General features: G+C 42.1%; 1 protein-coding gene across 10 annotated transcripts in view; it reads left to right on the top strand.

Moving 5' to 3' along the window:
• Positions 1-24,245, top strand: part of PPP2R2B (protein phosphatase 2 regulatory subunit Bbeta) — a 313,867-nt gene that overhangs the window by 19,470 nt on the left and 270,152 nt on the right. For 4 of the 10 annotated variants that reach the window (XM_042986522.1, XM_042986515.1, XM_042986539.1 and 1 more), the window contains one exon: positions 23,258-23,451. The exons of 5 other annotated variants lie outside the window; for them this stretch is intronic. In XM_042986522.1, coding sequence (XP_042842456.1) covers positions 23,382-23,451 — 70 coding nt within the window. In that variant the 5' untranslated portion in view covers positions 23,258-23,381. Of the gene's footprint in view, positions 1-23,257; positions 23,452-24,245 lie in introns of those variants that run through there. One more of the 10 variants, XM_042986554.1, reaches the window with a different exon arrangement.

Raw genomic sequence — 24,245 nt, 5'->3', positions numbered from 1 at the left:
CAAACAACTTCTAAGTATTATAAACTAGTGTTGATTTGTAGACCCTCTAAAAGGGTTTCAGGGAGCCCTGGAGGTGCTCAGACTATAATCTGAGAATTGCTGCATTAGGATAATTACAAATATATTTGATTCCAGTGTAGCAAAAATCTATTATGTGTAGACAGGAAGTGGGTTTTGAATTGGGAAGTATAGATTAGAACCAAACCATGAGGGGGTGCTAGCCAAGTTAAGGAATCGAGATGTCATTCTGAAGGAATTGAGAGACCATAGATGCCCTTCAGCTTGGTCAGAGCTTTGCGGGGAGGGGCAGAATTAGTCTGTCAATAAATGAGTAGGATGGCTTGAAGGGAGTAATGCCAACCAGTAAGAACACTGTAAAGAGGCAGTGGATCTAGACCTCTTAGGATTTAGTGAAAAATAAATGTGTTAATTTATATAAAATGCATAGAACAAAGCCTGCTCCATAGTAAGAACTGTTAGAAGCACTTATAGCAGGCGTGGCTGGCTGGCTCACTCGACAGAGCCTGCAACTCTCAATCTCAGGGTCTTGAGTTTAAGACCCACGTTGGGTGTGGACCTACTTAAAAAAAAAAAGTACTGGTAGTAGTTGTAGCAATAGTGCTATGGCTACCATTACTAATATTAAATAATCAGCGAAAAATTCCAGAAGTAGGAAGAATTAGACATTTTGCAATAGGATGTGGTTTGTTAATAGGACGTAGTTGCTGATTGGATGTCGGGGTGAGAAAACTGAAAATGTTAAGTTAGTGATTTTTTGCCATTTGGCTACTTTAGGGACCCAGGTAGTATTTTGACAAAGAGTTTATTCTCAGTAAATATTTGAAAGGACTGGAGGGTGAAGGGAGGCATGGAAAGAGGTGAAGAAGCCCTTGGGGCAAGGAAGATGACGTCTGTTGGTTTTGGTGTTGAGATGCCTGTGGAAAATACACATGATGAAATCCTTAAATAGATAAAACACAAGACCATACACGATGAGTTCATGTCCCTCCTGTGCATTTTAAAAAAATATTTGTTTATTTTTGAGAGAGAGAGAACACACACAGTAGCATATATAAGCAAGAAAGTGGCAGAGAGAGAGAGACAGAGAGATTCCCAAGCAGGCTCCACGCTCAGCACAGAGCCATACGAGAGGCTCTTGAGATCATGACCTGGGCCCAAATCAAGAGTCAGATGCTTAACCTACTGAGCTACCCAGGCACCCCCTGCTGTGCTTTAAGCTCCTCAGAGGGTTTTCATCACACCTTGGATTTTACTCTAATTTCCTACAATAGCCTACAGGCCCAATGTGTTAATGGTTCTCATTACCCTTCCAGTTTCATCTTGGGCCATCCTCCCTTTCCATTACTTTGATCCAATATGACAGATCCTTGAGCGCCCCCCTCCCCACCCCAAGCTGTTTCCCACCTTAGGGTATTCACACTACTGTTCCCTGTTTTGCACTGCACCACCCATCACACCACCCTTTCGTATAGCTGGACTGTTGAATCTGCTGAAATGTTACCTGCTTGAGAGCCCTTCCCTGATCATTCCATCCAAGTGAGTCTCCCTCCCCTTTGCATTCTTTTCTCTCATCAAATTCTCTTCATTATCTTCACAGACAGCATTTCATGACGAGACTTTCTATTTCATTCATCATCACTGGCATAGTGCCTAGGGAAGGTCCTCAGATAGAATGCGTATTTGTTTCATGAGTGAATACATGGGATTCAGGAGATAGAGTGAAATAGAGAGTGAGCCTTAAAATGTAGGGGAGGTCTGTGCTTTGGTTTGAATTTGTTTGATATTTTAACACCATTAAGCCACCAATCTTTATTGGGAGATTCTTCATCATATTTGACTTCAAAATTGTGTGTACCTCAATCTGTGTGATCTCTTCAGTTTTACTTACCCATGTTGTCTGCTAGAATAACCTTTGAAAGTTGCGAAGGTGGCAACAAGGACATAACGCTCCCTTAGAAGAGACCATAGCCTACCCTGCCCTAAAGTCCCAGTAAAGGATGGCTCTTCCTGCTTCCACACTGCAGCTTCTTCACCCTGTAAACAACTTTGCCTTTACTCAAAGGTCTGGTGCTATCTATATTCTAGAAAAAGAGTAGCCAATTGATTCCGGTATGTTTTCTGACTTGGCCTCTTTTTCATTGGGTTGACCTATTAGCAGATACCTTCTGGGAAATGTGAAAATAATACTTAAAAGAATCTTGATGGGCACCTGAGTTCAAGCCTCACATTGGGTGTAGAGATTACTCTAAATAAGTAAGTAAGTAAGTAAGTAGATGTTATGGCAATATATTTGGCCTCTGTTTTCTTGTAGGAAACTTTTAGAATCCTCTGTTTATCATTGGTGTTCTGAAAATTCAAGAAAATCATGCATTTGTAGGTCTTAAAAAAATAATCAATATAGATACCCAGTGGATCCTTAATCTTGAAGACTCCTGTTATTCAACTGGGGGACATTCTCTTTAAGTATTTTTTTAAATAATTTCTTTCCTTTTGATTTCCTAATCAGAAAAGGAGCTTTCTGATACTTCTGATACTTCTGACTGTTTGGCTTTCTAGAATAATTTCCTAATTTTATTATCTAGTACTTCCTTTATCTTTTTGTTCTTCTTCCCACCCCACCCCCAGCTTTATTTATTGACAAATAAAACTTGTATGTATTTAAGGTGCACAAAGCAATGTCTTTATATAAGTATACATTGTGAAATGATTACCCCAATTAAATTAATTATCAAACTAATTAACATATCCATTATCTCATATACTTTGTGTGTGTGTGGTAAGAGCACTTAGGATCTCCACTGTTGGCAAATTTCATGTATATGGTACACAATTGTTAACTACAATCACCTAGTAGTATAGCCACCTACTGCTTGCTCCAGAACATATTCATCTTTTTTTAAATTTTCTAATATGTTTTTATTTTAGAGAGAGTGCACTCAAGTGGGGGGAGGGGCAGAGGGAGACAGAAAGAATCTCAAGCAGTCTCCATGCTCAGTGCAGGACCCAACACAGGGCTTGATCCCAAGACCCTGAGATCATGACCTGAGCCAAAATCAAGAGTCACATGCTCAACCAACAGAGCCACCCAGACCGGCCTGAACATATTCATCTTATAACTGAAAGGTTTTACCCTTTGATCAGTATCTCTCCTGTTCTCCCACCTGCTCCCCCCCACCCAGTGTTGGGTAACCTCTCTTCTTTATTAGTATATATATATATATATATATATATATATATATATATACATAATATTAAGTATAAATACATTATTTTCTTTATTCATTTATTCATCAACAGACACTAGGTTGTTTCCGTATCTTGGCTACTGTGAATAATGCTGCAATGAACATGGGAACACACATTATACCTTAGAGATAGTGATTATTTATTTTTTTGTATTATACCCAGAAGTGGAATTGCTAGATAATATGGCAGGTCTATTTTTAATTTTTTTGAGGAACCTTCATACTGTTTTCTATCAGTTTCACATTTCCCCCCACAGTGCACAGGGGTTCCCTTTTCTCCACATCCTCATTAACACTTGCTGTTGGTTGACTTTTTAAATAATAGCTATCCTAACAGGTGTGAGATGTTAACTCATTTTGGTTTTGATTTGCATCTCCTTGTTGATTAGTGATGTTGAGCACCTTTTTATGTACCTGTTGGCCATTTGTATGTCTTCTTTTGAAAACTGTTTATTCAGGTTCTTTACTCAGTTTTAATTGAGCTATTTGTTATGTTGCTATTGAGTTATAGGAGTTCCTTACACACTTTAGATATAAGCCCCTTATCAGATATATTGCTTGCAAATATTCTTTCATTCCGTAGGTTGCTTTTTCATTTTTATTGTTTATTTTGCTATGTAGAGGGGCACCTGGGTGGCTCAGTCAGTGAATCTTCTGACTTCCACTCAGGTCATGATCTATGCTGACAGCTCAGAGTTTGTAGCCTGCTTCAGATTCCGTGTCTATCTCTACCCCTCCCTTGCTCGCACTTTGTCTCACTCTCAAAAATAAATAAACATTAAAAAAAATTAAAAAATTATGGGGCGCCTGGGTGGCTCAGTCGTTGAGCGTCCGACTTCGGCTCAGATCATGATCTTATAGCTCGTGAGTTTGAGCCCCGTATCGGGCTCTGTGCTGACAGCTCAGAGCCTGGAGCCTGCTTCGGATTCTGTGTCTCCCTCTCTCTCTGTCCCTAACCCACTCGCATTCTGTCTCTGTCTCTCTCAAAAATAAACATTAAAAAAATTTTTTTAATTAAAAAATTATTTTGCTGTGTAGAAACTTCTTAGTTTGACATAATCCCACTTGGTTATTTTTGTGCTTTTGTGTTGTATCCAAAAAATCATTGTCAACATCAGTGTTAAAGACCTTTCCCTTATGTTTACTCCTGAGAGTTTTATAATTTCAGGTCTTATGTGTAAGTCTTTAATCCATTATGAGTTGATTTTTGGGTGTGGTGTAAGAAAAGGATTCAGTTTCATTCTTTTGCATGTTGCTATTCAGTTTTCCCAACACCATTTATTGAAAAGACTATTTTCCCCTTGTGTATTCTTGGCACCTTAGTCATAAATTTGTTGACCATATATGCATGGGTTTATTTCTGGGCTTTCTATTCTATTCTTTGACTTCTAACCTTCCAATGATTTAAAAACAAATTAGCCATATTTTTTGTTTCATTCCATGGGTTTTTCTTATACTCTATGTGTTCCTTTTTTATAGCATCTTCTTCTTGATTTGTTCATTTGTTCATGATCTTCATGTCTCTTTTTTAGTGTTTCTGCAAGTGCTAATTAGCGTTTATGTTCCTAATAGTATATCTGTGTCCACCAGTATCTATTGTCATGTGTTTCTTGATTTTTTTTTACATTGTACATTTTACTCAATTATCTAGATGGTCTTATATTGCCTAGCCATATGTGAGAATGAATCAATAGAACAGCTGAATGAACACGAATAGGATTTATCACTGGCTGCTTTCATAGTAGAGTGAGCAGGCAGGGGAATGAACTTGCATTGGGGAATCTCTAAATGCCAGAATAAAGACCCTTTCACTTTGGACAACCAACTCCCAAACTCACCATCTTAGACTACCCCAAATTATTTAAATTCTTTTCAAAGGGAAGAATCTTCTGTTTTATCCTCCCAGGGTGAAGTAGGGAGAAGAGTTAAGTGGTGGGGATGGAGGGCAGATGAATTGATTTTTCTATGGATTCTACTTTAACATTCCTTCCCTTTTTTGGTCCTGATCTTCATGTCATTTTTGGTGTTCCTAAGTCCTGAATCTCTTCAGGTTTCTGCAAGGTAGAGGAGTGCTCTGTTTGGTCTGGTCACATCTCCCCTTCAGTATCATTATCCTTCTATCTACTTTTCTTCTCCCAGGAACATGAAATCCATAGTCCTCCTAATAGTCTCTATACAATATAGTCTCTTCATTGTTGTGAGGTCACATACGCTTTGTTCCTTTACTGTCATTTAAAAGACATCTTTGAAAAAAGAGATGATAAATACATTGTCAGTTCACTGTTATCCTTTCTTTCTTTTCCCGCTTTTCCTAAATCAATGAAAACCATTATCTTCTTAAAAGACAAAGCCAGGGCACCTGGGTGGCTCAGTCTGTTAAGCATTTGACTCTTGGTTTCACCTCAGGCCATGATCTCACGGTTTGTGAGTTCAAGCCCCGTGCCAGGCTTTGTTCTGAGAGTGGAGAGCCTGCTTGGGATTCTCTTTCTCCCTCTCTTTCTGCCTCTCCCCTGCTTGCACTCTCAGTCTCTCTCTCTCTCTCAAAATAAATAAATAAACTTAAAAAAAGACAAAGCCAGCCTCCCTCATTTGGTCTACTTCTACATTCTGCAACTTTGTTTTAAAGTAGAAAAGCTTTCTTTGGGAGTTTGAACCTCCGCTTTTCCCCAATCACACAGAATTTCTCTGTTTTTTTTTTTTTTTCGTTACTAAATCCCCCTTTTGCCTTTAAATCTTGGAATATTTCAGTACTCAATGGATAGGTATATACCATTTTGAGTAATAGAAAAGTAAATCATCAAAAAACACAGGAAAGGACTTTAAAATGTTTTTCAACAATTAGAAGTCCAATGATTTCTTTATAGTTTCCTAAGCTACCACCATCACAGGGCACTTCGAACTGAACAACATTTTTAAGAGAAAACTCATTCTGATAATGGTTTAGATGTTTTCTTCAAGAAAACAAGAAATAAGGATTACATATAGATTTTTGGTTTTTTAAAAAATTATTAAGTGTGCACTTACTGGATAAAAGAGCTTAAACAGAGATTTCCTTGGGAAAATGTAAATGGACCCCTTATGGAGCCATTGGTTAAGAGTCAAGTAAAACTGTGTTCAAATCCCAGATCTGATCCATTCTACTTGCTCTAACTTAACATCTCCAAGTCTCAGTTGCCTCAGTAGTAAATGGTACTACTGAAACTTCCCTTGTGGTGTGGACACGAGAGAGAGAGGTAATGTGTACACAAAGACATAAGCACAATGCCTGACAGTTAGTAAGCACTCATCAAATGGCAGCTGAGGTGATCATGAGGTAAACAACCTTTAGAAAGTAATTGCTTACCATCTTCTTTAAAATATGAGGAGAAGGCCCTTTGTAAACATATCCAAGGTTGGGAAACTCCACAAGCCATAGATGTAGCTTTCTTTGATTGTGTCTCTCAGGCCCCTGCCTTTGTTTAGGTTCATTTCATTTTGCTTAGTCCTGAATGTATTAGAAAACTGAGCCAGGTCACCACCTAGTCAGTACTATTTATACTCAATGAATTGGCAAACAGTAATGACTCCTCAGGATTATTTGTTTTGCCATTTTAATAATTACTTACTGGAGAAGCACTGGGTAATCTATGACATGACAAGTTTTGACGTCTCCCAATTATGTGCACGTTGCGGAATCTGTGAGTTAGATTTGTTGTCCTTTCCTGTGGTGGAGATCAGCTTGCAGTTCTTATTTGCCTAACAAGGTACAGTCCAGGATCCAGCAGAGATCAGATTCTTTTGACAACATTCACACTTGTTTCAAGGGAAGCTATAAACATACAAACATATTACAAGGTGGTGTGGACATATGCAAATGTGCTAAATTTGTAAGAATGAATTTATTCACTTCAAGCATACTAGTTAACAACTACTTGTAAGCTAGGTAAAGAAAATCAGTTCTAGTCTTTCATTTAATAAACAATGATTTCCTTTCAATCCCTATTCTATACACAGTACTGAAATGAACCAAAAAACTGCTGATGAGACACTGTGTTTTTTTTTTAATTCATGAACCCATGTAACAAACTTTTATTTTGTGTGTCAGGCACTGTATTAAGTATTGGAAATTTAATAGTGAATAAAAAGAAGACATGATTCTCTCACAGAGTTTACTGTCTCCTGAAGGAAGCAGTTACTGAGTGAGCAGCCATAGACATAGATATAGAAATACAATGCAGTGAGGAGGGTAAAGGAAAGATATACAATGCCATGAGGACAACACAGTAGAGTGCCTGACTTGGTCTGCATTGGCAAGAACTCTTCCCTGCTGAAAGGAGGGCTAATCTTAAATGTGAACAATAAGGAAGCATTAAATGTGTGTGGAAAAGAAAAGAACATTCTAGGCACATACAAAGGCCCTGCAGCTGGAGTGAAAAGGTGCTTGTGGGGAATGGACAGGACAATGAATTTTGACATAGAAGACAAAGGCAAGCAGATAGTGCAATAAACCTCTAAATTCCTTCTCTTTTAATACTCCAAGCTGCCCTTTTAGTTTTGCTCTCATTCATCCATTTATTTATTCGTTGATTCATTCAGGAATTCAACAAATGATTAATCGATGTCATTCTGTCGCAGGCCCTACATTAGGTATAGGTACAACAGTAAATCCATAGTCCCAGAACCAAGATCTCACAGGAAAAAAAGGCAATGATGCCCAGGTGCTATACAGTCACAGAGGAAGAGCATGAACCTCTGTCTGTATTTAGGAAGCTTGTGGAATACAGGATGTGGATGAAAAACAAGGTAATTTCAAGAAGAAAAACTGTGTACAAAGGTCCAGAGGCAAAGGAATGATTGGCAAGGGCAGGGAAACCTTGAGAGGCTCATTGGAGCTCCCATTGGAGACTATGAGATCCTGATTGGATGAAATATAGGTAAAGAAGTAGGCAGTAACCAGTCCTGAAAGGGTCTTTTTTTATTTGAGAGAGAGAAAGAGAGCAGGGGAGGGGTCAGAGGAAGAATCATAAGCAGACTCCATACTCAGCACAGAGCCAGTGCAAGTCTTGATCCCATGACCTTGAGATCATGACCAGAGCTGAAAACAAAGAGTCAGGTGTTCAACTGACTGAGCCACCCAGGCGCTCCCTTACAGGGTCTTTTAAGCTGTGTTAAGAGTCTTGGGTTTTCCCCCATAAGAGTGATGGGAAGCCACTGAAAGACTGTAAGCAGGGCAGTTGGCATAATCAGATCTGTACTTTAGGGTGATTGTAATTATATCAATATGGAGCATAGAAAATTTACTAGGAAGCTACTGCAGGAATTGCTGAGAGATAATAATGGCCCAAGATAAACTAGTGGTAATATGAATGGAGAGATGGGGACAGGTTTTATGGCTGCCAGGGAGCTGGAATTTATAGGAATTGTCATCTGATTAGATGTAGGGGGAAAGGAAAGTTGTTAAAAATGTCTTTTGGGATTCTGGTTTGGGCAACTAGGTAGACAGTGGTACCACTCAAAAGATAGAAAACACAGAAAAATGAGTGACTTTCTTAATCATTGTATTTCTTTATCTGTAAAGCATCATTTTGATTATCTTACAGAGTTGCCTGCACTATACTAAGAACTAAATCCCTAGCCTAGATGTTCAATAAACATCAGCAGTTATTTTTATGTTCAAAGTTCCAGAGAAGCAGCTAACCACTGAAATTAGGAGACAATGTGGTTACCAAGAATGTCAGAGAAGATGTTACAGGGCAATTGAGCTAGGCCCCATTGGGTAACAGATCACCAGAGCATAAATGGAGGGATGAGTGGTGGACAACATTTTTGGCAGAAAGCACAGCAGGCACAGGGCTCAAAGTCCTTCAAGAAACTGGAAGTGGTCCCCTGTTGCTGGATCATAGGACTTGTAAAGGGGATGGCAATAAATGAGCTACAAATTTAGGGATTATGGAAGCCTGATAAACCAAGCCGAAGAGTTGGCATGTCACCTTACAGGCCAGCACTGGCCAAAGTTTTTCTACAGAATGTAAGTCTCTTATAGAAGGTCAATATGGTTCAATTAATGTAGAAAATTCTGGTTTAAACAAAGTTAAATTAACTTTTTTAATACAGGACTTCTCAGAGATTTTCAATGTACATTGTAAACCTATAATAGAGGGATACATCATGGTTTTATTTTTTCTCAAATTCCATACCTCTTTTCCCAGAACACCGATTAACACCTCAAAAGACATGGACAGTTGGCACCATCGGGTTTTGGAAACTCTGTTCTAGGCAAAGGGGAGCCATACAAGTATTTAAAACAATGAGAGAACCTGATCTGTGAGTTACAAAGATCATGCTCACTTAGTGAAGAGGATGGATTGGAAGGGGTAAAGTCTGAAGGCCTAATGACCTTAAGAAGTTAAATGAGAGAATAAGATTGAAAATTTATACATGTCAAATAGGAGGCAGCAGCGGACGGGACATGCATGAGTTCGCACAAGTGTGTGTGTGTGTGTGTGTGTGTGTGTGTGTGTGTGTGCATGTGTGCGTGTGTTCACTTAGAACAAGCCCCACCTGGTTGTTTGTAGAAGCTAGGGAAGCCTTTATCAAAAAAAATTATGAAGCTCTTTCTCAACATGATAAATTCTTATTCCAAAACTCTTTTGTATTTGGGATGTCTTTTGATCTTCCCATCATCCTCTGAGAGACTTTTAAAATCAGTTTCCCCAAGTGAGTGTCATAGAAGAGACTTGGCCACAGTTCACGAGCTGGTGAAAGGCAGATCCGGCCTCAGTCCTTCTCATTCCAACCCAGGGCCATTTGCATCCTGTCATGTTCCTTTTCAGCAAAGACTTGAGCTACAGGTTGAAGGATATGTAAGACTTGCATCGGTTGAAAAATAAGCAAAAACTTTTTGGTTAGGAGGAGAAATACAAGAAAAAACACAGAAGCAGAAACACACATGGCACACAGGAAGTGCAAATCTGTTGCAGGCGAGAATCTTTCTGGGAGTCACCACCATCCTTCAGGGCAGGGCCAGCTCCAAGGGCAAGTGACATGTATAATTGCACAAGGTCCCATGCTTGAATTAGTGCTCTGCTGTACTCTTGAAATTCCTAATACTTTTTGAACAAAGTACCCCATGTTTTTATTCTGGATTGGGTCCCACATATTATGTAGCTAGTCCTGCTTCAGATCTCCATCAAGCGTTTGAACTGTCTATTTTACCTTTGGGGGTTGTTCTCACTCAGCTGGATGTCTCTAAATTCTTACACTGTAAACACAAGTGTTGTAACCAGTTACAAGTCTTACAGGTCAACATTTGACTAGTTTTTTATTTGCACATCAATTTCAGCATTTATCTCTCCAATCAAGTTGTGAATTCCTTACCAACACTTAAGAAGGCTGGTGCTAGGGGCCCCTGGGTGGCTCAGTTGATTAGGCATCCAGCAACCAACTCTTGATTTCAGCTCAGGTCATGATCCCAGGGTTGTGGCATTGAGGCCCACATGGAGCCCTGCATCAGGCTCAGCTCTGAGCGGGGAGCCTGCTTGGGATTCTCTCTCTCTTCCTCTCTCTCTGCCCCTCCCCTGCATGTTCTCTCTCCCTCTCTCTCTCTCTTGCTCTCTCTCTCTCTCTCTCTCTCTCTCAAAAATAGATAGATAAAGAAGGCTGGTGCTAAGCACACAGTGGGCAGGTTGTAAATGTTTGATGTTGAATGACCATATGCCTCCATGATGCACCCACTGACATGGAGAGTTTGATACTCCCTGGTAATGAAACCATGGCTTTGAGCTTGCCTAAGAAAGGTATGGGGTGGGAGGAAATGAAGCAGAACTGCCAAAACAATTCAAGGATGAGAACCGGAGAAGTGAATAAATCTGGCTACGCGGACAACAACAGAGCATATACTCAGGACAGTATGCAGTGCCTCATACCAGCAGCTAACACTGATTGGGTGTGTATTATGTGCTCTGGATTATTTTAAATATTGTATATATATTAACCCGTTTAATGTTTACAACAACCTTATGAAGTAGATACTATTATTATCAGTATTTTGCAAATGAGATTTGAAGCACAGAGTGATTAAATAAGTTGCCCAAGATTATACTGCTAGGAAATATCATAGCCAAGATTTGAACTGAAGCAGTGTGTTTCTCAAAAGTCATGTCTTTGACTATTTGCCTCTTACACTGAGCTGACCCATTTTAGAAAGGAGTCTCACATCTGGCATTACTATTAAGGGCTATATATGTGAGAGCTATTATTACTCTCCATATAAAAATATGCATGGGAGGTGATGGCACTATAATTCTAAACTTGCATTTAATTTTGGACATTTTTTTGGTCCTAGGTTTTTTTTCCCCTTCCTTTTCCTGTGCATGAAAGAAGATAAAATGAGTCAGCATTTGGAAGCAGAAAGTCCTCTAAACTATGTTTTGTTTTTGTTTTTTTTCTGGGGAGAGAGTACAAATCTTCATCAAATTCTCAAAAAGGATCTGTGACCCTACAATGTTCAAGTCATTACTCAGGGCCTATTCTACTTTTCAGATACAAATTCATAAGCTTTGATTATCATACTTTGTTCACCCTTACAGCCCTGTCACATGCCAGATGGAAATTGCAGAGGTCTCTATTTGAGGCATGTTGAATATAATCATTTTCACTCTATATTTATTCCATAAATATTTATCGAGCTTTAAAACATATACAGACTTGCTTATAAATTCAAGGTCCATCTGGCTCTTGAATTTGGCTTCTATGTTTATCTTACTAGTATGGTAACACCTAGAGTATTAACCTTGTCCACATAACACTTTGAACTTTTCAGAAGGTTTTCCCACAGGATGAGCTAAGTGTATCATGTGATATGTCCTGTAGTTTCCAAAAATGCCCTATACATGGAAGTTTTCTTCTCAAGAAGGGGAAAATGACAGAATATGGTAGTGTAGGGAAAGGGTGATTTGTGCTGATTCTACGTGAACGTAAAGGCTTCCTTCCCAGACTTCTGCAGCTGAGGGTCAGGAGGATTGATGCAACCCCACCTGCATCCTTGCCTGGCCCACCTCGGGCAGAAAACTGGAGATGATGAGATTGAAGAAGAGTATAGAGCTCTGGTATTCTCTTTTGTTCAGGGCTGGCCCCCATAACTTTTGAAGGAGAGTAATGGTAATTTCTCCCCTTGCTATTGACCTCAAAGTTCTGGGGAGTGACACCAACTTAATTTCCCATAACTTTAGCCTCTCAGAAAAAAGTGGCATGTCCCCCAAAACAAAGGTTGAGGAAAGTCATTGTGGAATGGTGAGCATGGGAGCCAGGACACCAGGGTCCATGCTCTCAGTCTGTCACTGGGTGATTCAGGCAAGTCAGTTCTTCTCATGAAGCATTAGTTTTCTCTTCAGCGAAATGGTAGGCTAGACCTGCCATCTGTAAGGTCTGTAGATCTGTAAGCCACCTTTTAATGTGAGACTTGCTGGGTATGTGTTTAGCATTACCTGGAGCTAGTCAAACTAAAAAGTTTAAGGGCAGAGTTCCCAAGACTGTCCTCACTTCCAGCATCTACTGCAAACTGGGGGTGGGGGTGGGGGGGTTCCAAAACTACCTTTAGTTTTAATAATTTGCTAGGACTCACAGAACTCACAGAAAGCTATTATATTTCTGGTTGCAGTTAGTTACAGGGAAAGGATACAGATTAAAAGTAACCAAAGGAAGAGATGCCCAGGGTAGAGTCAGGGAGGGTTCTAAACTTGGAGTTTGTCCTCAGGACACATTAACCCCCCTCCAGTGATGTATGACAACATGTGTAGAGTATTGCTAACCAGGGAAGCTTAACTAAGCTTGGTGTTCAGAATTTTTATTGGAGTTCTATTATATATGATAATTGATTGATTGATTGCTCATATGGTTGAACTCCATCACCAGGTCAATTGATAGCTCATGACCCAAATCCTCAACTCTAAATCACAAGGTCTTTCTGGTGTGGACAGTGTCCCCCCCCACCCCATTAAACTGTTGAATGTGGCAGCCCCCTCCCTAAAAACAAAGATATAGCTATCAGGTCTGACATACGTTACTTCCCAGAAGCCTAGGGCAAAAGCCAGGCCTCTCTTTGGGCAAGGCCAAATTTTTTTTACTACATAAGCATGCTAGATTTGTTGTTCATTAAGATTCCCTCCTGATAGATCTTCATTACTAAACAAACACACCTTGACTCTTTCATTCTTTCAAAAAGTACATTCGAGTAACCATTCTGTGCCAGGCACTGTCCTAGGTGCCAGATACAGAAAAGGAGCAAAAACATTCCTGTCGCCCTGGAAATTGGGCTCTATTGACGTGATAACCAAAGCCAAATACATATGTACAGTCAGGCAGCACTATGGGGATACAGAGTGCTGGGAAGAAGGAGTGCTATTTTATTTTATATGGTCCAAGAAGGTAGCTCAGAAAAATTGATACTGGAGCAGACACTGGAATGAGGTGAAGCTCTTTGCTCTGCTGCTGTCTGAGGGAAGGCACTCAGGACAGAGGCAACAGCAGGTGTGGAGGTCCTGGGACAGGAGTGCTCTTCCTGGTGTGTTGGGCAGACAATAAGGACGCCACTGAGTCTACCTGGGAGGCTGGAAGGCGTAGGGAAGGGACTTGAAGCGAGAGTTGGTAGTGCTTCAGGTAAGAAGCAGGGGCGGGAGGAGGGGGAAGGTGTGTGGGAAGAACAAGGACAGAGCTATAGCTGGGGCCAAATCTTAACAGCATTTTAAGAAAGTTTTACTCTGAATGTGTAGGAAGCCAATAAAGGGCTTTGAGTAGAAAAGTGACATGAAGTGATTTGCATTTAAAAGGACCATTCTGCCTGCTGCATAGAAACCATTCTGTAGGGGGTGAAGGAGGAATCACAGGCTCACTCAGCTGGCTCCTTCCAGTCTTGAAACAATCATGGTGATAAGAGATGGTGGTTGGCCCTCAGAAGCAGCAGTGGATGTGGTGAGAAGTGGCTGGGTTCTGGATGTGTTTTGAAGCTTTGCTGAGGGAAGGATGTGGGGAATGAGAGAGGAACCAAGTAATAGGAAGGGGGAGCCCATGGACTGGGAGTATGGTCAGTGAAATACCAGATCAGCTGTGAGTGATACGAGTCTAGAGGTCAGAGGAGATTGGTTTTCAAAATCCAAGTGTGGGGTCTTGGATGACCCCATGAGACTGGATGAGGTCCCCTGGGACCGGATTGTGGATAGAGGAATCCAAGAACTTGGAAGTCTAGGGTATGTGTACGTGTAGACGTCAGACAGTGGGTAGCAGGAGGGTGGAGAGCGGTGCCAGGAATTAATGAGGAGAGCATGTTAGGAAGGAAGAAGCTCTCAGCTGCACACACAAAACTGTTTACGTGTGTGTTAGAGGTAATGGCATATCTAATTGAGTAAAGTCTTCAGAAATTAATCCACTGATCACGTGACCCCAGAATTCCATTCTCTAATCCAACGTAAAAGAATGAATCGCTCTCAGCCAGATTCCTATCACTGTATCTTTAAATTTCTCCACCTTTAGTGGTCATGACAGAGTCCAGGTACCCAGCTATGGGAATCTTTTTTTTTTTTTTTTTTTTTGGCAGTGAAATCTGCGATTTGGCTGGAATTGAAGCCATAGGCCTGTAAGAACCCCTATTACAGTGGCTGAATTACACATTTCTTGCTATCTATTTTATATGGTTATATGGTGTCATTTCAGCACTTTCAGAATCTGGTTCTCTTTTTCCTCTATTCAGCTTACTAGTTTTAAGGGAAAATGCAGATTGAGTTCAACTGTACTACTGTATTTAATATATGTATATGTATATGTGCATGTGTCTATGTATTTTTATCATATTCAGTTTTATTACTTTAAATATAGTTGTGAGAGTCCTTGTATTAATGTTGCTTGGTTTGATTTTAGCATGACAATCTTATTCAAGTCTTTCGTAGATGAAAATTTCTTTTTGAAGGAATACAATAAAACTCATTTTGTGAACAGAACGTTTTGGAAAACTTTATACTTTTGCTGTAGCCACTAGGCATGTGGTGTTATTGAGCCCTAGAAATGTGGCTCCTTCTGAGAGGCATGTGTATGTAAAATACACACAAGATTTCAAAGACTTGGAATGAAAAACAGAGTAAAATTAGATCATTAATAAATTCATATTGATTATATGTGGAAGTCATAACATTTTTGATATATTAAAGAAAATATCTTTTTCCAACACTTTTTAAAACATTAAAAAATATTATTAAAATTATTTCACCTGCTTATTTTCACTTGCTAATGTAGTAACTACTTACAAATGTAGCCTGCATTACATTTCTATTGGAGAGAGTAGTTTTGTGCATTTGGTAGCATATACATTTATATCCATGTCCCAATTTTCTCATGTAGAGAAAATGATTTTTGACCTTTTCAATACAAGGTTTCACCTGAAAAAGTGTTTCTTAACATTAAAAAATACTTTAAAAATTTTCTTCTTACAAAAATAATACATGTCCTAAATTTTCTTTGACAAAAATATGAACAACAAAGATAACCACACATAACCACCACACCGTACATTTATATATTGATTTTGACAAACACATATTTTTCCACACTTTTTTTTCACCAGGAAAGGGGAAGTTGGTCAGTATACATTGTTTTTTGACTTTCTCAACAATGTAACATAGACGTCTATCCTTGTCATTACATACCTTTAAATTTTTCCTGCGCCAATATTAGCCCAAAGGATATATCATCCTCCAAGAAGCAACAGTGGCTTATGATAGCAGAGATTTTTAAATCTTTAATAACAGCTTTATTGAGATACTATACCATACAAATTCACTTTTTTAAAGTATGCAAGTCAGTGGTTTTAGTATATTCAGAGTTATGCAACCGTTGCCCTTATCTAATTTAGAACTTTTTCATCATCCCGGAGAGAAAGCCCTAATCCATAAGCATTTACTCCCATTCCCCCACCCAGTCCCTGGCACCTAACCTACTTTCTATCTCTATGGATTTGCCCATCCTGAATATTTCACATAAATGGAATCATACAAGGTCTTTTGTCACTCAGTATGTTTTCACCACTGATCCATGTTGTAGCATGTATTGGTACTTCATTACTTTTTATAGCTGAATGATAATTCATCCCCTGGATATGTTTCACTTTATCCATTTATTAGCTGATGAACATTTGGACTATTTCCACTTTGGGGCTATCCTGAATAATGTTGCATCGTGAATATTCATCTATAGGTTTTGGTGTGAACAAGTGTTTACTATTCTGTTGGGTATATACCTAGAAGTGACATTGCTGGGTCATATGCTGTGTTTAACAATTTAAAGACCTGTCAAACCATTCATTGCTGCACCATTATACAATCCCACAAGCAGTGTGCAAAGGTTCCAATTTTGCCACAACTTCACCAACACAATAGTAAGTGATTTTCAACTTAGAGGATATTCATTCATAAGAGAGACAAATCAAAATCGCTTTCAAAAAAGAGTGACATTGGGGTGCCTGGGTGGCTCAGCTGGTTACGCGTTTGACTTCGGCTCAGGTCATGATCTCATAGTTCGTGGGTTCAAGCCCCGCATTGGGCTCTGTGCTGACAGCTCGGAGCCTGGAGCCTGCTTCGGATTCCGTGTGTGTCTCTCTCTCTGCTCCTTTCCTGCTCATGCTGTCTCAAAAATAAATAAAACATTAAATTTTTTTTCAAAAAAGAGTGACCTTAACCCACCCCAACACACACACATACACACACACACACACACACACACACACACACACACACAGAGTGCCAGGTTTGATTTTGGGTATCTTATTTATCTCTATCAGTCTCAGTGAAGTGGAGATAATAACAGTACTTACAAGGGCTGCTGTTAGAATTAAATGAGATGATGCTAGTAAAACCCCTTGCACAGCACCTAGTACATAATATATGCTCAATAAGTGAAGTGCTAGCTATTAATATTTTATCAATGTCTCAATATTTTTCCATTATGTGTACCCACCATAATTTGCCTAGTCAATTCTATTGTTGGACATTTAGGTAGTTTCCAGTTTTCATGACCAGAAACAATGCTCTGAGAAATGACCTGATGGCTAAATTTTTGCCCACATCTATGATTATTTTCTTAGGATAAATTCTGTAAAGTGTTATTGCTGGGGCATATTAAAGAAATTTGAAAGATATTTCCCAATATATATTCTTGTCTGAGTTATGTGAAGTTTTCTTTTCAGAAAGGTAATCAGGAACTACCCCTTGAGTATTGCCAAACTGGTTTTGTAAATCCTCACCTGTACCTAACAAATATTATGCAAATTAAAACTATCTTGAGTAAGACAGCCTAAATTTAACTCCGAAACTACTGAATGAGAAAAGGTACAAGAGGATATTAGGTCTCATCCTCTCAGATCTGGGCTCTTGGATTTTTGTTCCTCTTCTCCCATTGTGTTAATATCCTAATGAGGCATGTTGAAGAGTTATCAATGAAACCAGGCAGAATGGATGTTTCTGTTTTGCATTTTGGCAAATCCAGGCCCAAAGTAAGGAGGCAGTGGAGCTTGAACAGTAGAAAAGGATGATTCATTGAGAATGGGCGTGCACCTGACGTTGCTTATGTGGTCAGGTCCCTTATAGGGGCAGCCTCTTCCAATTGCATATCCAGCCTGGGGAGGATCACTCAAAGGCTTCAGTTTCCTCTGATGGATATGGGAAATCTTCACAGTAAAGGTAGGATTTTAAGACATTTAGCATTATGGCTCAAGTTTGGCTGCGTGGTGGGATGCTCTGGAATTTGACACAGATTGGGAGATTTAGCATTGAGAATTGGAAGGAACATTGTGTAGATGGCAGGGATGGGCAGGAAGATATATCAGCGAGTACTGCGTTGCTATTAGTGTGCTGGTAAATGGTTAACAATCAGCTCTCAAAGCAAACAACAAAAAACCCAAAGCCCTGATTTATATATGTTTTTTTTTTAATTTCCACAATATAAATATCCCACCAAGGCAGATTTCAGATTTTAAGCTACCAACATGATGTCCCTCACAGCAGAGCTGGAAATAGATGTGTGTAATCGGCCCATTCGGCTCTCAATAGCCAGTCCGTAGCGGTTCCAGCACACCACTGTTTATTTGCATAAATTACTCCACTTGGATAACTGAAGGAACATTTTACTCTGTGAAATCCATTAAGTATCCAGAATCTAGATTTAATACATTTTTAGAGTAAAATGTTTTGCTTTCTTTTCCTAGGTTAAATGCCATATCAAAGGTTCCCTTGTGTGGTGTTCTTACCTATGGTAGCATGCACAAAAAAGGAATTATAAACCTCACTAGAAGCTCAGGAGGTTACCCACTGGACAATCAACATATAAACCACCTGAGACAGAGAGTTGAACACTCGGTGCTTATTGATCCTAGAGAGGGATTTTGTACAATTCCACAACAGAGAAACATGATTAGGTCTGCACATATATAGGGTAATCCTAATTCCAAAGGACTTTGTGGCTTAGAGAGGGCTTTTTGCAAGATGGTAAAATTTCCTATACCCAGTTTCTAGTTGCTCATTAAGACAGATTGATAGGTAGTGAAACTCAGGTCTCTAAGTCACTTTTGTTCACTTAAATGATGCCCTTTAGTGCGTCTCTCCAATTCTGTGCTGATGGAGACCCCAAGGAGCCACTAGGAGGGAGAAGTGGCATCTCAGCCGTAAGCAGTTAGGCTGTCTGTACAGCAACTCAACAACCCTGTGAAGGAGTTTCTATTATTTTCTTCTACTTTGCAAATACAGAGGCACAGAGATGTTAAATTACTTGCCAAAGGTCACGAAATTTATAAATGCCTGAGCTGGGATAAACCAGGACTGCCTGACACCTAAAGCCTCTATTAAGAATCTCCAGACTGGCTTAGGTCAGAGGTTTTAATAAAATTGTAGATATTTATTGTGTTAATTGGACAGGATGACCTGAAAGGTTTCAGTGTAAGGCAGCACTAACCTAACCAGGGTGAGGGTATATGACAGTGTTGGAGGAGGGGGGCCATGACAAGGGTGAGAAAAAAAAAGAACGTGTCTACATGCCTTGATGCCGAATTGTGTAATCTAAGAAGGCTGTGTATTTGTAACGGGCCTTTTTTGTGAATTCAGTCAGCCTTTCAAAGTGTTTTCTGCCCCTTTTGTAGCTTATGGCTCCCTTTACATAAACTGTAAATTAGACACTAAGTTCCATGACAGCTGACTGACTATATATTTTATGCGTGGATATTGCTGATACAGTCCTATTCTAGTGGCTGAGACAGTGGGTGCTTTTCTATTTGTTCCTTACTGATGGTGAGATGATTGTAAATATCCAACAAGTAACAACAGTATGTTCTTTCCAAGATCATTCAGTCCACGATCTCATTAAATCCTCACAGTAACTCCATGAGGTAGATATTCTTTTTCTCCCTAATTTAGAGGTTTAAAAAATACCTTAGGGGAAACTTGTAACTTACTCAAGGACACAATAATAAGTGCCAGAGAATCATCAGCTTTGCTTGATATCAGAGCCTCAGCACTTAACATTATGCTATAGTCTGTTGATTGATAACTCATTTGTTGCATCTCTAAGAAAGCTCATGTTTTAAGATCAGATGAAAGAATTTCAGTTCTGTGAAGAAAGGGACTGTTTTGTTTTAACTTGATCCCCATATATTGCTCAGTAAATATTTTTGGTCTGTATACATATAAGAATGGGTAGGACAATTACTTCCATTGGAATAGGACTTACTAGAGTAGAAGATTACTGCCTCACAACAGGTTTTGTTGTTGGGTGTTGTTTGTTTTGGTTTGGTTTTGCAAGAATTTTAATAAGGATTGAGCTATAAAACCTAAATATTACAATATTTGCTGAACTGGAGAAATTCCATAATTAATTCAGTGAAGAAATATTTATTTACATCCATTCAGCAAATATAATTGAGCACCTACTAAGCACCAGACATTTAATACAGGAGATATATTAGGAATGGTTGATAATAATGAGGAAACAACTATTACAGAATGTGGTGATCCATGAGGAAGACTCACCCCCCCCCCACCCTCCACCAAAAAATATAAAAAGATGTAGAGACCGAAAATACCTAAGGAAGAGACTGTGGTCTGGTCATGTAATGCCTCAGAGAAGTAGGGACAGTTCAGCTGACATGCTGGAGAATGCCAAGAACATGAGGAAGGAGCTTAGGGAATGGCATGTGCAACTTTCAAAAGCTTGTGGAAAGAATTTGACATATTGGAGGACTAGAAAGTTCAGCAGGTCTTCTGAGAAATGGTCTATACTATCCTCTTACCACCACAGGATTGTACGGGGCTTCTTTACCTTACCTTTACCCTTACCTCCTTTACCGCACATCATTGTGTTCAAGCACAAAGCCAACAGTCCTTTTGGTTTTGAGCCAGGGTCTAGTCTCCATTGATCATGGCAGAAAAGAGTGGTCCACAAAGTTGAAATGTTGGAGTCAACTTAATCCATGGAGATCTCTCTGTTTTTCCGGGATCGTTGAATAAATAGAGGAGGTATTGTGCTGGAAACACGAAAAGGAAGCTTAATCTATGCAGGGGATATTTCTCCCATTGGTTAGAGTGGAAAATTACTCAAGCACAAACCTGGCCAGTGGGCCTACCCAGTTCATCATGCAGCTCTGTTCCAAGGTAGCCCACATTCCAGGAAGATAAGGGGAGAACTTGCAAATACTGTCCCAAGGTCTCCTGTCACACCTTTAAGTCATTTCAACAGAAGGCACACTGTCTTCTTACCACTCTGAGAGGAACTTAGCGTTTTCTCACCTCTGCCTGCCCCTTCCCCATAACGCTGATCGGCAAGAGAAGCTGAACTGTGTAACTGCAGGTGAGCAGACCACCGGAGACCTGGTGATGGGTCCAGTTCATCATGTGGAGGAACCAACCATGAGCTGAGGCTGAAGTGGTGGGTTAAATTGGTTACTGGAATTTCATTTGTGAAATTTGAACAAGTGGTCAAACAATTCTGTGAGGCTTAGCCACCAGACGAGCATAAAATGAAATCCATCGTAAGCTGAACTTCCCTTAAAAATTACATCAAAGAATATTTCTACTCTCTTCTTCATCTGGCTTTCTGGAGATGGGGACGGTGCCATTTTCCATCTGCCGGAAGCATCCACTCTCCGTGGAAATCTAATGGCGATTCCCAACCTCGGTTAAAAACTTGTTTTCCCATTTTTTTGAACTGCAAATACTTCCTAAATTGTGTGAGCCGAAGCATTGTATGTATATAATTAACTCACAGATCCCTCTGGGCTCATCTAGCTCAACTTGTGGAGTTTAACTGAGCAAGACGTTTGCTGATGTCTCTTCCTGCAGCGACACCCACTGAAACAAATACCTTCTACAAGTGGAAAAATGGGCAAATTTCTTTTCCAGTTTGGCTTTACGAAGCTGTGATGTTCGTAAGTGATGTTTACTGGTTTCATAACAGTAGTGATCAAATTTTCTTTCAAGTACAGGTTTTGTAATTTTCGAAAACGTGGGGGAAAGGGTGGGGGGGGGAAGGTGGGGAATTTTGCATTTTCCTCCTAGGTGAAGCAGGGAGGCAGGCCTCTTTTTTTGTATTAATTGGATCCTCGAAGTCCCCTCAGGGTAGCAGTGGCTCTCTGTGGGCACAGGCCCCAAGGCACCTTCCGTGTTGGGAGCAACTGTGAGCGGTTCCTGCAGGGTTGTGCCTTGTTCACAAGCAAGACCTACAGCCGGCCTGCAGCGTTTGTCCAAAACAAAGTGCAAAGGGCTAGGGAAGGTGGACTTTTCCAGAGTGACTGTCTTGGCTAGCTTCGTAAGTCAGCCCTCTGCTTCCCTCTGCCTGTGTGGACACAGACGCCCACAGTTAGAAGCGGGTGTTGACTCTGTTTGGAATGGGGAAGTCGGACGTGGTGGCAGCAAAGTTCTGGCCCCTGCCCCGCTTTCTATTCCTAGCACAGGAGGCTTCAATTAAGCCATGGCAGCCCTTCTTCCCATTCTCTCCTCGCCGAGGCTTCCAGCCCCAGGCCTCGCCCTTTAACTTGATTGAGGCACCGCAGACCTCGCACAGGGGTGAGCAGAAAGGGACCTGGATGCAATCTCCCTGCCTACCCAAGAGGGACCTACTTCTCTCTGCGGTGCTGAAGCGCAGGTGTCCGGAGCACGGCAGCGAGCGGGGGACTCCGGGTGCTAGAGAAAAACGCCGCCCTTGGCTGCGTGGCGCCGGAGGAGGGCGGTTGCCGGATCGCGTCTCTGGTTTTCACGTGAACCCGCCAGCTCGCTGCTTTGCTGCCCAGGTGCCGGTTCGCGGCTGCGTGCGCCCCACTGCAGCAGAGAGCAGCCGCAGCCTCTGCCTCGGCCACCAGCGCGGCTGGGGAAGAGTCCTGGGGCTGCTGACGCGGTTGGGAGGAGCCTCGCCTTTAATGCACCAGCCGCCTCCAGCCTCCTCCTGCAGCAGCGGCAGCGGCTGCGAGTGCGCGCGTGTGGGTGTGAGGGCGAGTGCGCTGGCGCCGGCCGCAGCGCCCTGCCCAGCTCCCCGCCGCCTTCCTCACCCCCGCCGGCCGGAGCCGCCCTCCCGTGGGACCGGCACCCCGCTCCGGGCCGGGACAGCCCGAATCCGGCCCCTGCCGTCTCGCCACTGCAGCTCGGGTCCAGAAAGGCACCATTTTGTCGCGGCCGCCCGCTCTCCCAGGGGGAGGAGGGACCTTTTTTGCATTTTGGAGCGGCTGCCAACGTGGGGAACCTGTTGGGCATCTCCCCAGCCCCGCTTGTGAGCGCCTCCCGGGCGGCGGGCGGGCCCGGACCCCTCGGGGCACGGCGCATCTTGGCACCCGGCGGCAGCGGAGCCGGGCGCAGCATCCTCGCTGGGAATTGGAGCTGGAGTGAGCGCACCGCGGGAGGAGCCGCCGCAGCCTCGGAGATCCCGAGTGGAGGAGGTGACAGCTCCATTGCCGGGTTTTTATTTTTTTTCTCTCCGCCTCCCCGTCTCCTCCTCAGGCTCGGACCATGGTGCAGTCCCACCGGCTCCCCTGCCCCCCTCTCCTGTGAGACTGGCTGCGGGGAGGGATCATGGATACTTGTCTGCCGGCTTCTGGTTCCCACGCAAGTAAGCCTGCTGTCAATGGAGGAGGACATTGATACCCGCAAAATCAACAACAGTTTCCTGCGCGACCACAGCTATGCGACCGAAGGTAACGCCAGCCCCGCCGCATTCCGCCGCTGGGGCCGGGGCGCAAGTTGCGGATCGCTGGGCTCGGCGGGCAGCTGGGCGCCGAGCGGCGGAGACTCCTCCGGGCCCGGGGCTGGGGCGGGGGCTCGGCCCGCGGGGGCAGCGGCCGGTGCGCCCCACATCCATCCGGGCTCCGCGAGACGAGCCCGGCGTTCAGCAGCAGGTGGACCCGGCGCCCACGGGAGTTAAAATGGCCCTCGGGGATTAGGCTTTTCAGGGTGGGGCTCCCGACTGGAAAAATGACCCCCTGAAGGCAGATAACCCCTCCCCCGAGATGTTTGCCGGAGTCTTGCGGGGGAGATGAGGAAGGGGCCCGGAAGGATCGTAGGTCTTCCCCTCCCTGAGCGGAATGATGTTGTGTCTCTCGGTGGCTGCAGGGAGGGCATGGTTTCATTTCCTGCCCGTCTCTCTCTCCGGCCGGGTTACCTGCTCAGACAATCAGAAGCCCAAAGGGCCTTTTGCAAAGGGGCGAGCCCCTCTCCCCTTGGAGGTGCATTAGCAAGAACTAAAAAGGTAGCTGGGAGACCGCTTTCCAGCAGCGAGCGAACGAGTCCGACACGTGGGGCGAGCAATGCGATCAGTGGGGCCTTTAAAATCACCATTATGAATTCTGCAGCAGTAGTTTCTGCTGAATCAACAGCCAGCAGAAAGCAAGAGGGTTCAGTAAGCTGAGCTTTGCCAAGAGGTGAAATTGTCGTCTCTCTCTCTCTCTCTCTCTTTCTCAGCGTGTTCTGACATTAGCAGGCAGGCACGGAA

Source organism: Panthera tigris, chromosome A1, assembly GCF_018350195.1.
Source record: "Panthera tigris isolate Pti1 chromosome A1, P.tigris_Pti1_mat1.1, whole genome shotgun sequence".
NCBI classification, from domain to species: Eukaryota; Metazoa; Chordata; class Mammalia; order Carnivora; family Felidae; genus Panthera; species Panthera tigris.
Note: the sequence above shows the minus strand (reverse complement) of the source record. Positions and strands in the feature narration are given on the sequence as shown.